Raw genomic sequence first — 15,175 nt, 5'->3', positions numbered from 1 at the left:
TCGACCTGGACCCAATATACCAGCCACTACAGTGGACAGATGAAACTGACAACCGGAAGCGGCAGGGACAGACCACTATAAACACCGGAGGAAACATCAAAGAAGCGCTTCGCAGGAGGCTCCCAAGCACTGATGATGTCGCCTAGCCAGGGGACGAAATGTTTGCAACAAAAACTTCCAGCTCGGCGAACAGAACCACAACAACGAGCACCCGAGCTACAAATCTTCGCACAAACTTTGTAGCAGAACCTTTCAGAATCCAAATGGGCAGTTTTAATCCTACATTACTAAAATGTTGTATTAGCAGGCACTTCATTGATGCACCTTTAGTTTTTTTTTTAAGAGGACTTTTTCGGGAAGTATAAGAATGAATATGTCCAAAAGATTATCATATTGCCTGGTGGTGGGGGGAAGCAATCAGAACATTGGTTCTAATTCCTGTTTTTGATTCTCTGTGTTTTTAATTCTATTGATATGATTCACATGCACATTAATTCAAATACAAATGGCAACCTCTGATCACCAAGTGCAAACACACAGACACATTACTGATTAAACATTTTAACAACTGTGGAAATGACAATAAGATAAAAGTTCAGAAGAACTTATATTAAAGTATTTTAGTACTTAAAAGGCTCCAATCAGCATTTTAATGGAGTCATTACACATTAGGCAATTTTTGCCACTCTTTCAAACAGAACATCAACTCCTTTACTTACTCGCAAGATATTTCAATAATAGATGTTTCAGAAGTTTCACGCTTTCCCGATTTACCTCTGGCTGTTAATATTCTTAATCCTTAATGTTAGAACTAGAAAGTAAGAACTGCAAGATTTTCAGTAGCTTTACCTGTTGAAGGCTGTCTTGATGGCAGCCCTTTGTTAAAATTGCTTTGACCACCTCGATTTTCACTGTATGTACCACGGGGACTATTCTGGACACTCCAGCTTGACCCACGTCCTCCTTCACGACGGCTATAATTTCCTACAGTAAAATTAAATTTCTTCAAAAAGCATTCTAAAAATAATTACTAAACACACAATGTATTAGAAGAATGGACACAAATTACAGCTGGAAAAAAATCCCCTCCATCTTTAATATACTTAAATATTTTGCATTGAATATACCTTCACCATGCAATCATTAAACACAGACATAGCGAGCTTCCCATAGGAGTGGGGAAATGGCACATGTTTAAAAGGTCAAGAAAGCCACAAGAAGACAAACAGCTATGCACAGAGGAGTGGGAGAATGATTTACAAGCCAAACCATAGCATGCTTCCCACTGCTATCCTGGGTAAGTAGAGCTGCAGTGGGCATCCTTCCCAACAAGAGGATGCCATCTTTTCTGTTGCATATCCTTGAATTTTGTTAACAGTTAAATACTGTGCAAACAGATATAAATATGAAATGTAGTATTGTAGTACCCCATTCATCCAGACTGTTTGCTGCATAAAAAGGGCTTGAAATACCACCGCACAAATGAAATTCTGTAGAAATGAAAGGGACTTTAAAAAAATTGTTTATCCATCAGAAAGCACAATTGTGATACTGTTAAAATTAAATTCACAAAATAATCTGCAGAAGAAACATTTTGCTGCAGTGAAACTTACTCTTGCAGCAAGGTGGCCAGTTTTGATTCTTACAGCCAAATGCATGAGATTTAAAATATATTCACAGCTGACTGGAGACTGGGAATTAGTTTATTTATGGGACACATGAAATTTCACATTTGTATTTATGCAAGTCTGAAAGTAAGTGGCATTGAAAGTTATATTTTCAATTGATATTATGTACTTTTTAAATAGAATTTTGTTAAGATTATAGTTGCTCAGTTAATGTGTTAATCCTTTTAACATCTTGAAAGTACATTGATATCATTTTATGAAAAGTTTAAATTTAAAGTCAGAAAATGAAATGGAAAAAATTGAACTATTAAGAAACACAGTAAACAAAAGATACTGTGTAGACAAAGCTTGGCAACTTTGCTGTATTATTTAAATAAATGCACTTGCCTAAACAACACCGAAATAATTTATTTGCTCTACGTTTACATTTGGGGATTACAATTCCTGAAGAAGGGCTTGTGCCCGAAACGTCGATTCTCCTGTTCCTTGGATGCTGCCTGACCTGCTGCGCTTTTCCAGCAACACATTTTCAGCTCTGATCTCCAGCATCTGCAGCCCTCACTTTCTCTCGAAGGTTACAATTCAATGGCAATCTACAATTAACTCATGTAAGTAGCTACCAAAATGAGTCTGAGAGAGTTTCAAAGCCCATTAATCTGCATGGAACACCATAGCTGAGCCTTGCCTTGTTTTCAGTCAACATCTATGATATATTTATGATCCAGCAGAGATCACTGAAAGCGATGAGGAGCAAAAGGAATAATTAATTTCACCTCTTCCCTTGTCTTTAGCCCAGAGAGATTCAGGTCATTTGTACCTTGTATTATTACCTCAACCAACATGTATGAGAAAACAAACCCAGGATTTTGTGGCCTTTTGCCTTCACTAACAAGGCCATCTTTAGAGCTCCCGGTGTTTGATATTTTATGTACTATTTAATGTCTTAAGTGCATTGGTTTGGCTCAGTTGGAAATATTGTTAACATTAAATTCTTTTTCACATTTAGAGACAAGGTACTCCAGCTAATGTAAAGCATTTGTTAAGAGTATTTTGAGTTGACAAAAGAAAGAGTTATAGATAATAGGCTGCTAGGTAAAGAATGGACAATAATCACCATTGTTAGCCATTTTGAAAAAAAATGGAAGAAACCAACTTATATGAAGTTAATTGAGCACATTCAAGGCAGCTAATATGTAAAGCCAGTGAGTAAGATTAATGCTTTTGTAGGATAGTGTTCAGAGTTGGAAACTAGCAGGAAAAAAAATAAAGCTGGGACAATGCGTTTAGATAATTTGATGGAACAGGTAATTTACATCAGGTGAAGATGATAAATGGAAAATGTGTTTGAAAAATCGCAACATCAAAATTACACAATATGAAAAATATAATTTAATCTCAGCTTTAATGGCTAAACAAAAAGGTATTTCAGTAATTTGAGGGATATGGGAGGGGTAGTAAACCAACCACACCATATGATATCAAAATAAATCACTACCGTAGGCACTATGTTCTCATCTTTAATAATAAAGAACATAAATTTCTTTAGCCACCTCCACATAATATTCTAACAATGTACATTAAGGGCTGTGCATTTGCCGAGATGAGTATAAGTTGCAAACGTTCATTGAAGCACACATCAATTTGTATCCAGTTGCAGTCAGTGATCGATGAAACGGAGGCATATATATGCAAGTGACCTTGGAAGAGACTTATGGCACTCAGTATGGCACTCCTTAAGTTTCTAATAGATAACTCTGCTACAAGGTAGGGTGTGCATTTCTAGTGAATGGCAAGTTTATTCAAGTTGTTGAGCTCAGTGAACTCTATTTGAAATATATACGGATTTCTTGTGCCAGATGGAATTCTCATTCATGATTCTCGTACTCCTTATTTTCATACTCCTTGAACCAGTACTGTATTTGTGTGACTGAGTCCTACATACACACTAACATTATTGTGCTATGACTTCATATTTCAATAGCACAATTCATTCAGTCAATTATACCACGAGAAGCTGAAGTCTAATAACATAGTGTAGTATTCTAAGGAGAATCCCATACCCTGGATATCGATATTCTGCTTCAATCACTCACTGTGGATAAACATTACTTGCTTTACCAACTCGTGTGAAAGAAAATTCTCCAAACCTCTTTCCTCATTTTTGGTGAAAATTTTAAAACTGTGACCTTTCCTCCCCCTTACCTAACTTCCCAAACAAGAGTGGACAATAGAAAAAAAAATGTGAAAGCTTGAAACCTTTTTTTAAATGCTGGATTAAATTGCTCCATGGAAATAATCCCAGTATTTTATGACTCTCCTCATGGCTATGGTGTCTCTTTTCTGTAATGAGCCTAATGAAATGGGACGATGGTTTTAACATCCTTTCTAATCACTAAGCAGGTAAATGAATTGAAGTTTGAATGCAAAATCAGTTAGTTAAAAGATTTTTTCCATGTCTGCTAGAGGTTACGATTGGTCTCAGCTTCCACTGTCTGATTGCTATCTTGGACTTCTCAATGTGGTTTTTACTGAAAGATTTGCTGACAACATACCCTTGACAAAGAGACCAAGCTGTTGCGTAGGATGAAAGACCATTTAGACAAGATGGTGTAAAGGACGTGGCGTAAATGAACCAAGTTACAAGACAATGTTGGGGAAAAAATTAGAATTTTTTTCTTTTTAGAAGTGCCAAACTATATTCATCCAGCACTGTAAAAAGCAATGCGTGAGGAAACATTTCAGAAGCAGGCAAAGAAATACTGGCAGTAGTTCAGAGAACATGGAAAAGTAAACAAAATTTAAATATTCAAGAAAGGGCAGAAAGATGATCGGAAATATCTTTAAGTCAGATGAAAATTAGTTTAAAACAAGCTATTCATAAATGTTACACAGGATGTTTTTTGGTGCTACTTTGCAAAATTTGAATAAGGAGCAGAAAGAGTGCAATTGAGAGTACTGTGCAATGTTCACAACTTTAGCCACGATAGAATCTTAAATCAATAATAAACTAACTTGATTCTCCCCATACAAAATATTCTTCATAAGGATTAATACAGTTTACTTAGGTCCCGATCAATGAAGTAAATGATGAAGCATTTAACTAAACTGAATAATTTATTTTTAAAACACCCATCACCACCCCAAAACAAATGCCTGAAAGCTCTAAAATAACTTTAAAGTTCAAAAGCAGTGGAAATTTTTTCATTTATGAAGAACATGCTTCTTATTCTCCACATGTATTGTATAGCTTCTCTACGCGATTAGTAAAAATGGAGGACAGTTTCATATGAATTGCTTTACTATACTAGCTAACATATTTAGACTTGAATCGAGTATTATATGTAAGTGGAAAAGTGTTATATATAGAATCCACAACAGCAAATCATGCATTTCTGTACAGGTACAATTAAAAATACGAGTGTATATCCTAATTTAGAATTTAAACTCTCTTGAGTTAATTTAGAATTTAAAAATGCATTAGGATTAAACTTGTCAGCTTTATGAATAACCAGTTGTTGAAGCAGTAAGATAAAAAACATCCCTAAATTTTAATCTTAAAATTAAATTTAAGAAAGTCAATATTGTATATTGACCAATGTGCAGTATTTTGTTCTATTCAGGAGTTAGAACTTGAAAATTAAGCCAGAAGAAAGTTTATTGAACTATAAACGTGTAGTTAACGGATGACAATTGATGATTTATTTTTGATGGAATTTTGTACTTAGTTTAATGCTAATGTATAGAATATTAACACATGATATCTGGTGGCAGCATCGACCACCTCACCACCCCAGAACAGGTCTAATATAACCAACTGCAGAGTTAAGTTCCTTTTACACAGTCTCAATATTGGAATAGCACACACAACTGCACCACTATAATTTTAATTTCCCAAACCAGTCATCCTTGGAACCTCTGATTAAGATTGCCAGTTCAGTGCCAAATTTATTCCCATTAATCTGGGATGGATTCAAGCCCCTTTGTGCCAATAACTATCATGGATGGAATATGGTGTATGAGCAATCACAATCAAAAATTATTACAAGGAGAGATACTTACTGCCCAAATATTATTTCAGATAAATTCAAATGTGATCAGGTTTACAATGACCATAACAGACCATAAATCTTTTCTACTCTTCACATGAATCAACATTCAATTATTTTACATCAACACACAGACACCAAATTACTTACGATTTCTGGTGCTAGGATGAAGGAGTCCTACTGCATGACCTGGAAGAAAAGTTAGATCTTCTACAAAGAGAAAAAGAATAATATTAATAAAAGAACCGCCAACTGGGTCATGTTGCCTTATTTCTAATTTACTCAATGCTTCTATTGTACCCTACCTTTATTTTCAATACTTTTTGAAACAAAATATTACCAATGTGTTTGCTGTGACAATTGTATGACAGAAAATACAAGAACTATTTGTGTGTCATGGACACTTCTTTTTCTGGATTCTAATCCCACTGTCAGGAGGGAATCTGGGTGAGGACATCACTTCTGGGTCAGATCTACATCAAAAATGGAATTCAAAAGGATGGGCTCCTGAGATTGCAGGGCCAACAGAAGGCCCGCCAGGTATATATAAAAAAAATTGCAGCCCCTCCATTAGAAGTAAAAGGTGCAAGTGCAGGTAGGGGAAAAGAAACAAGAAACAAATGTTAAAATGAAAAATAAGAACCTGTATACGAACAGGATAAGAGCAGTTAAATTGGTCCTTAAAAAAGAAAAGACTGGTAAACTAACAATGATATAATAGGAAATGACAGACTTTGAATGCATATTTTTTGCACTTGTCATCATGGCAGAAGACACTAATGGCATCTGAATAAACTACAAAATTAGAAGGCAAAAGGGAGAGATGAATACCAGGGTAAATAATGAAGCAAAGTAATGGGACTTATGGCTGACAATTCCCTTTGAATTGATTAGCCTACAGCTCGGGTCCCAAACTAAGTAGCTGCAGAGACTTGGTGCAGTGGTTGTAATCTTCCAACATTCCTTAGATTCTGGAAAGGTCCCAGCTTTAAAGAACAGAAAAACTGTAAATTCAGAAAAAGAGGGAGACAGAAAGCAGGAAATTATAGACCAGTTAGTTTAATATCATCAAGAAGAGAGACCAGGATATTAAACTTCCACAGTCTAGTCCCTCAAGACACACATACAATGCCTTCAGAACTTATGGACTCCTCATTTGGAAATGATAACTGCTAACACTACGATTGAGAAGTAAGCTTGCTACCTATCTCTGAAGGAGAAAGAGATAAAACGGGGGGGAATGATTGACCAGTTGCGTCACATTTATTGTCCAGAAATGATTAAAGTCTGCAATTGCTAAGTGTGACAGAACACTCCGAAAATTTTCAGCTGATCAGAGACAGTGTAGCGATTTTAGAAAGATTAACCAGATTGAACTTTTGAAGTGGAAAGAATTTCATTTATAGTGGTCTTCCAGAAAGCTTTTGACGAAATCCCTCATGAAACACTGTTAGCTTAAGGTGAAATTAATAGAATTGTAGGTATATTATTGATCTGGTTAGAATGTGGTAGAGTGGCAAGATAAAATAAAGATAAGAGCAAGTACTCTAAATGGCACACTGTCAATACTGAAATCTCACGAAGAACGGTTTAATTTGATTGAGGTGTCGAGAACAGAATGAGTATTGTAAAAACAAAATAAAGGTCAGACTTTCAGAAGTTAGCTAACACCTCTACAAACCAAAGTAAAAGTTTGGAATTCTTATCCTAAATGGCAATTAATGTGTTGTTACTTTTAAACCTTAGATTGATGCATTTTTGCTAACCAAATTGTACTAAGGGACATTTGGCAAAAGCAGGTTTATTCAGTTAGGTTAGAAATCGACCAGGAACTTATCAAAAATCTGAGGTTGAGGTAAGACAAATAGGAGTGGGAAGAAAACCCATTGTATCTACTGGTTGGGTTATGATTGAACTCTTAAGGAGTTTAACAAAATGAGGCCAGTCCCACTCAGCTGGACAATAGAAGCAAGTTTATTGAATCAGGATGATGTGATCAACCAAGTAAAAGCACAATCAATATCAAAGAAGATGTCATTTGTGACTCTGTGCAGTGCCATTAAGGGTGCTTTAGCAGGAGCGGAAACCTGACTAAAGAGATTCAGCTAATCATGTACCACATAATTTTACCCCAACCAAGAAATAATCCAGACCCCACCCCGAAGGTATGCAGAGGAACAGCACACTCCAGACAAGTTGGCATTACATTCCACAGGCTCAAACAGGGAAAAAAAACAGCACCTAACCTTCAGTCTGTTCCAATTTTTGATAGTTTAAATGTTTGTCCCTGGTTCCCCCAATTTGCCAAACTGAAATAACCGATCAACAGGCACAACGGAGTCACTTCATTACCTTACTTAACTAAATCAGATCATCTTCAAATCTATGCTGCTCTAAATTAAGTAGATGCTTTTTTTAAGCCGGAGGAAGTATGATTCTTTACAGTTAGAAATCATTCTCTTAATTCACCTCTGAATTGTTTGCAAGCTCTGTATATTACCTATTGTAAGATGTTCGAAACTGGCCACAGTACTCCACATGTGGTGTGACCAATTACTTGTATTCCCAATTAAACGTTATCTCCTTCGATTTGTACTGAAGGGTGTATACTGAAGTCTCACGAAGATCTACATTGTTAGCTTAATTTATTTTTCATCTTATCTGTTCATCATCAAGTAGATAGCCAACTATCCAAATTTGTAGATAGTGCAAGTACAAGGGACATGATAAGCAGCATAGATGGAAGCATAAAATTAAAAAAAAAGTGGCGTAAGTATATGGGAAAAACTGTGCTAATTGGATTTTAATGTAGACAAATATGAGCACATCTTCTTTCAACCAAAAAAGGGATAGAACTTCCTAGTTGTGAAAAGCTAGGTTTTCGTTTTGACCATAGCCTCTGTAATGTTTATGAAACCTCAATAACAGTTTGATACTTTCCCTCTTAATTCCTTTCATTTTTATTCCCAGTAAATGATAAATGTACTCTGTTACTATTACATGCATGGCATCACACTTATCTAATCTGTCATATGCCTCTATTTGGGTCCATTCCTCCTGCACATCTTAATCAATTGTTTTAATCCTTGAACAAATTTTATTATCTTAAAACATAATCATACCTGCTACACTATCATGATTGCTAATTACAGTGATAACAGTAAACAGTAACCATTCTAAAATTTCTCTGGTGGACACCACTGCCTGCAGGGTGATACACAACTTTTGACTACAAACCTTTAGTTGTACAATCTGAGCTAATTCTTGATCCAGCATATCAAGTTCCCAGTGTTACCACAGGATTTCATCTCAAAGTAATCGAATGAGGCACCCTTTTCAAAGCTTCTGAAAGTCCCCGTGGATATTACCAACTAGGTAGCCTTCAGTCACTAACTTACAATACTTCCAAAAATGTCAAATCAAGTTCATAACGAAAAACGTTCTTTTCTAAAAGTCATGTTGAGAATCCCTTGCCTTTTCCAGTGATCATAAGAGAATGTCTCTGAATCCTTTCAGACATCTTACCAATAATAAATGTAATGACCAACTGTTTCCTAGGTTAGATTTATTCGCATTTTTGAGAATTGTAACTTTATGTGCTACTTTGCAATGTGAGGGAACTAACTCTGATTCCATTGAGCCTCCTGAAAATAGTTCTTGCTGAAATACTAAGAGAAAGAAATGAAAATACAAATAACCAAATTATTTCAATTTTCTCACTATCACACTAAATCATATGGCAAACATCTATAGGGTAAATGGAAACAAACCTTTGGGAGCAGGTGGAGAAAAGAAACGGTTCTGATTATGAAAGACACCACGACCTCCTCTATTTCCAGAAAATCCACCACGAGGAGCTTTCTGAGGTCCTTTATTTGTCCTTTTTGCTGGGGGTGGACCAGAGGAAGGAACATCTTTGCACTCTGCTGCTACAAAATCGTCCACATGCATTGAAGGCGGTCTGCTTGTGTTTTGCTTCCGTTGCCGAAATATATCATGAGGTCTACAATTTGACCCAAATCCCCCTCTGCCTCGACCTCGGGGAGGTGGTACTATATGGGCTCGTTTGGCAGGCTCTATATATTCAGATTTTCCACTAAAATAGAATTGAGAAATACATTTTATAAAAAATGTAAACAATTCTACAATATTGTTACACATACCATCACTCAAAAATGCAATTAGAACTTACAGAACCGCACAAAAAGCATACTTTAATTATATTTTTGGTTAATGATTACATTCAGTTTAAGTTAAGATAGTAAACATAAATTTCCTTAGAAGTCTGATTTCCATAACAACCCCTCTTTCAGAACTGTTCAGCGGTCTTGCATCTACTGGATAGGTGCTTCCTTTAGATCAAATTAAAATCTTGAAAAGAAATTTCATTTTTCACCTCCTAAAAGTGCAAGGTAACTGCACTAAAGATTGGAATGCCTTCCGATTTTAATCACAAAGTGATTATAGCAGACATATATGTAAATAATCGGTCTAATCTCTTCTTCCAAAACTGGTACTCTTCCAGTCAGATATTTGCTGTTTCTATATCAAACCACCTGGAACTTCTTTAAGTAATGATATTATTAGTACCAAGATTGAGGCAATTGTGTATTACTGTCCACATTCAACAGAAACTCAGCTGCAACTTCTCAGTTCCAGTTCATGTGGGATATTTATATTTCTAGTCAACAGAATCATTAAATCATCATTCCATCAATATGGAACACATTTAAATCAAGGGAGTGGAGTGGGTGTTTTTGAATATGCTATGGGTATGCTGGGCTGATGTTAATTCAACTAATCCACCCCCAACGTCAAACTTTATTTTTACTTGCAAATGAGACATCAGATTCACAGACTCCCTTCTCATGCTATTTAAATGAGACATACCTACATGCAAAGGATGGTCTTTTTTGCAAATCATATCAAATGTTAATTATAAATCTGTGATTGACAGACTTTTGCTAACCAAGTGCATGAAGGAATATAAGACAACTGTGGGTCACACATCAGCTGTGATCTGATCGAATGGCAGAATAGATTTCATGGGTGATTCTTATACTTCAATGCAATCCCAGGAGGTTGGGGAGAAGGTGGAATTAATAAAGTCAAAATCAGAATTGGAAAAAAGGCCAGCAGAGGAGCAAATGTCACATCAGCATTAAAAAAAAAGAGGGGTACAAAGTAAGCCAGACCACTGTATTCATGGATAGGCAGCATGGATGTGTGAAGGTTAGAATATGCTTAACCACCTTAATTAAATTTGAGGAACGCCCAAACTGTAGAGTTAAAGGGAATGCAATAAATATGGTAGAACAAAACTGCTTCTTGATGTGGGTAAGGCTGTTTACCCCAGGAATGTGCGTCTGGACCTCATTTTCAATTTATAGTTAGATAGTGACACAACAGAAGCTTACTGGTTATATTAAATTCTATGGGATTGAAGAAGAATGCATGAAAATACAAAAAGATTCAGAGAAAGGGCAGGCAGAGGAAGATGCTGGTTAATAAACAGAAATTTTACTTAGCTGTTTACTTGAACGAAAAGAAGAGTTAAGTGTTAAGATTAGAGGAACAATTCTTAAAGAAAATAAATTTTAAAAATATGAGAGTGTCAGTATAACAGTCAACAAAAACAAGCATGTGGAATTCTTGGTCTTACATAGATGTAAAGTGTGTTGAGATGAATTACACCAGATGTAGGGTGCTAGATTTCTGGGCCATATACAACAAAGTTGCTAAATTCACTTCAAAAACGAGTAGCAATAATCATAATATCTTCAAGATTTGTAATATTAAGACTCTTCCACTGACAAAGAGAAGATCAAGGAAGAATCAAGTATTTTCAAAGGTTCTCAGGTCTTTAAAGCTTCAAGAGATAGTCAAAGATGGTTTATACTCATTGCTAAATCAGTAACAATGAGATTGTGCTCATGATAAATTTGATTCTATGAAGAGAGAAGTTAAAGAATAAATGTTTCCGTAGATATCATTAACACACAGAATGTTTTACTACAACAGGCTATTGACCAAAAAATTAATATCCAGCTTAATTAGTGCGTGTAAAAGAATTTTACGAAACATTTCAAGGGAAAGAGTAAAGGAACGAGGTGAGGATAGCCAGTTCCTGGTGTGGAACTAGCACTGACATAGGCTTTTTTTTTGTTAAGCGTTTATTGGACTTCAAGATTTCTGTGGCATGGAGATCAAAACTTAGCAATGCAGAGTGCTGATAGAGGTCATTCTGCACATCAAATCTGTACAGACCCTTCAAAGAGCATCCCACCCGGACCCATGCCCATAGCCCCAAATTTATCATGGCCAATTCCACCAAGGCTGCTCTCTCACTAGAGAGAAACAACTGGTGATGATTTAATTCAAGGGTCACCTCACCTCAGGCGAGGGGAGAAGTTGAGTCCTTCATGCTAATCTCAGCTGAATGAATGAATGATTGATTTTATTGTCAGGTGTATTTTACAGCGATAAAAGCAGTAAAATACAATGAAAAGCTTTTTGACAGTCGCCACGATCCAACACTATTTTGATTAGTTTTAAGGATAACAAAAAAAAGTAAGATATAGCTTAGGGAGAGCCCATCAGTCCTGCTGCCATCCCTCCTCCACCACCGCATCACTGTCTACATCAGACCTAACCAATGCAGAAGTGACCACTCTTCAGGCACCATCTTTCACTGCTGGGCCGATTTTCCTTCATCACTGCCTCGCCACTACCTGTGCCAAACCAACCAATGTCAGAGTCGCATCTCTTGCGACTGGGCACACCTTGCCAACGTCACTGTGATATCCTGTTGCCACCAATTCACTGTCACAAACGCCGGACTCAACAACAAAGTCACCAATGCTCAGGCGCCATCATTGCCCACTGGGCCTACCTTGCTGATGTTGCCTCCACCAATGTAGTAGCCACCTATTCAGATGTCAGGTCCCATGCTCACCCTGGAAAAGTAAGAGGTCACTCGGGTCTATTCTAGGTCCACTTACCACCACCACCACGAGGTGTGCACTGGGATCACTCAAGTCTATACTGGGAATCCTCGCTACTGCTAATGCTGTCTGAGCTTAGGACAAGAGGTAAGTAAAAAGAAAAAGTGAAAAAAGAAAAGGAGAGAAAAGCAGTCGGAGCAGACAAGCTCTACTCTGCGTCATCTTGATGACATTCTTGATAACAAGACTCACGGTGTTGGCATTATTCTGCATCACACATCAGCTGTCCAGCCAACTGAGCTAACCAACTGCGAAATAAAAATCTTTTTTAAAACAAGTGTATTGTTATATAAAGAGAGATATGAAAATATTGTAACTTGTTCAAAAGCATGGAGTGATAGATAAAAAGGTAGAAAAAACTATTATACTTACTGTAAACATCATTTATATTCAAATAACATAGATAATTCTGTTAAGTACACTAAAGACCTACAGAACAGTAAAATTATTTACTAATGTTTTTACCTTGTAGTTTCAAGAGGGTCAACTTTGACATCTCACCTGGAAGTAATGAAGGTTTCATGCTTGTGTTTTCCCAGTTTAAAGCCTTTTGCTACCTTGGCTACAACAGGAGACGAGGGTTCTGAAAGGAATGATCTTTCCAGTTCTGCTTTCAGATCCATATCACAGCAGTACTTCTCAGCTAGGTCAATCAAGTCAACCTTGACCTGAATAAAATATTATCATCAGCCAATTAATACAAGACGCCTAATCCATTAAAGCATACACAGGAGTTTGAATGCCAAAATCAGAGTCATAGCACAGAAGGCAGCCGTTTGGTCCACTGAGTCCATGCTCTATAGCACAATCCAATCAATCATTCATATTCCCTTGCTCTATCCTCCTCTACATCTCTTGCCCAAAACCTTAAATCCATGTCTAACCTTGTCCTTAGAGAATGAGAACAGCCATTCTGTATCTAACTTGTAGTTTTACTACAACCTTTCATACTTCTATCAAATCTCCTCTCAACTTCCTTTACTTTAAGATGAACAACCCCAGCTTCTCCAACCTAGCCTTGCAGCTAAAGAAATCTCATCCCTGAAACTCTCCTGATGACATCATCTGTCCCCTCTCGAGGACACTCATATCCTTTTTCAAGTGTAGTGACCATAACCGACATTAACATTGCGGCCTAACCAGAGCAGTCAAAATATTTTCTTTGCTTATGTATTCAATAGATGGAAATGTGTTGCTGGAAAAGCGCAGCAGGTCAGGCAGCATCTAGGGAACAGGAGAATCGACGTTTCGGGCATTAGCCCGAAAGAAGGGCTAATGCCCGAAACGTCGATTCTCCTGTTCCCTAGATGCTGCCTGACCTGCTGCGCTTTTCCAGCAACACATTTCCATCTCTGATCTCCAGCATCTGCAGACCTCACTTTCTCCTTATGTATTCAATACCTTGATAAATTGCTTGATATGCTTTGCTAACCAATAAATCCTGCCACCTTCAAAGTTCAATACATATGAGCTCCCAAGTCCCTCTGTCTCTATATACTCTTTAGAACTATGCCATTAAGTTTAAGATGTCTCTAACTATCTCTTCTGCCAAAATATATAAACTCACAATACTTTATATCAAACCCCAACTTATTTACCATTCAGTTTACCAATGTATTGATGCAGTCAATTAGCACCCTCATTATCTGCCGTATCTCCAAATTTCATATCAAAGCCAAATTTTGAAATTTTACTCTTCATTCCAATATATAGAATATGCATATATATAAACCCCAAAATTTCTTGTCTTAAAACTTTGTGATCACCACTGTCTGTCATCTTCTGGGCATAAAAACAACTGGGTACTGCAAGTCACTGTATTTTGTTCTTATACCAAATTTTCAACCCAGATGACATTGATTCTTCTATTTCAGAACCAGCCTTTTATGTGGGACTTTATCAAACACTTGCTTAACATCCATAAACCACAGCCATTATTTTTCCTTTATCAACAACCCTTGCTGTTCCTCTTCACAAGATTCACTTTGATTAGTCAAGGCAATCTGCCCTATACAAATTTGTGCTAGCTCTCCTTAGATATCTCACACCTCTCGAAGTGCTTCAATTATTGTTTCTAAAACCTAAGTATCAAAAGACTTACCAGTGTAACCTGAGTATCAATTTTCTAAGCCAGCCAATATCTCTACTACCTCTGCATTTATCAATATTTTGGCAGCATCCTTTTCCTCAATGAATACTTTGTATCCATGCTTACTCAGAGTTCTAGCTTTGCTCTGCATCTCCAAGCATACATTACCACCCAGAACTCTACTGGATCCATGTCTGCCCCTTACTGCCCAATTAGCATTTACATGCCATTAGAAGACTTACAGATTCTCTTTTATTTAGCTGCTGTCTTATTATCAAATTCTCTCTGTATCTAAACCTATACTCTTTACATCTTAGCATCTATGTACATCAATAAATCTTTTTAAATCTGTCCCATTTAGTACTATGATGGAGCCAGGTAACAAGATGGACAGTGCCTTCAGTAAGA

General features: G+C 36.7%; 1 protein-coding gene across 3 annotated transcripts in view; it reads right to left on the bottom strand.

Moving 5' to 3' along the window:
- The window catches only part of virma (vir like m6A methyltransferase associated), a 107,528-nt gene that overhangs the window by 2,205 nt on the left and 90,148 nt on the right, over positions 1-15,175 (bottom strand). For 2 of the 3 annotated variants that reach the window (XM_043688052.1, XM_043688053.1), the window contains exons 21-25: positions 13,180-13,346; positions 9,445-9,770; positions 5,825-5,884; positions 1,428-1,490; positions 850-984 (exon numbers count right to left, since the gene is read on the bottom strand). In XM_043688052.1, coding sequence (XP_043543987.1) covers positions 850-984; positions 1,428-1,490; positions 5,825-5,884; positions 9,445-9,770; positions 13,180-13,346 — 751 coding nt within the window. The remainder of the gene's footprint in view (positions 1-849; positions 985-1,427; positions 1,491-5,824; positions 5,885-9,444; positions 9,771-13,179; positions 13,347-15,175) is intronic. The other variant, XM_043688054.1, reaches the window with a different exon arrangement.

This window comes from Chiloscyllium plagiosum, chromosome 4, assembly GCF_004010195.1.
Source record: "Chiloscyllium plagiosum isolate BGI_BamShark_2017 chromosome 4, ASM401019v2, whole genome shotgun sequence".
In the NCBI taxonomy this organism is placed as follows: Eukaryota; Metazoa; Chordata; class Chondrichthyes; order Orectolobiformes; family Hemiscylliidae; genus Chiloscyllium; species Chiloscyllium plagiosum.
The sequence above is the reverse complement of the archived record's forward strand: the minus strand, read 5'-3'. Positions and strand labels throughout refer to the sequence as shown.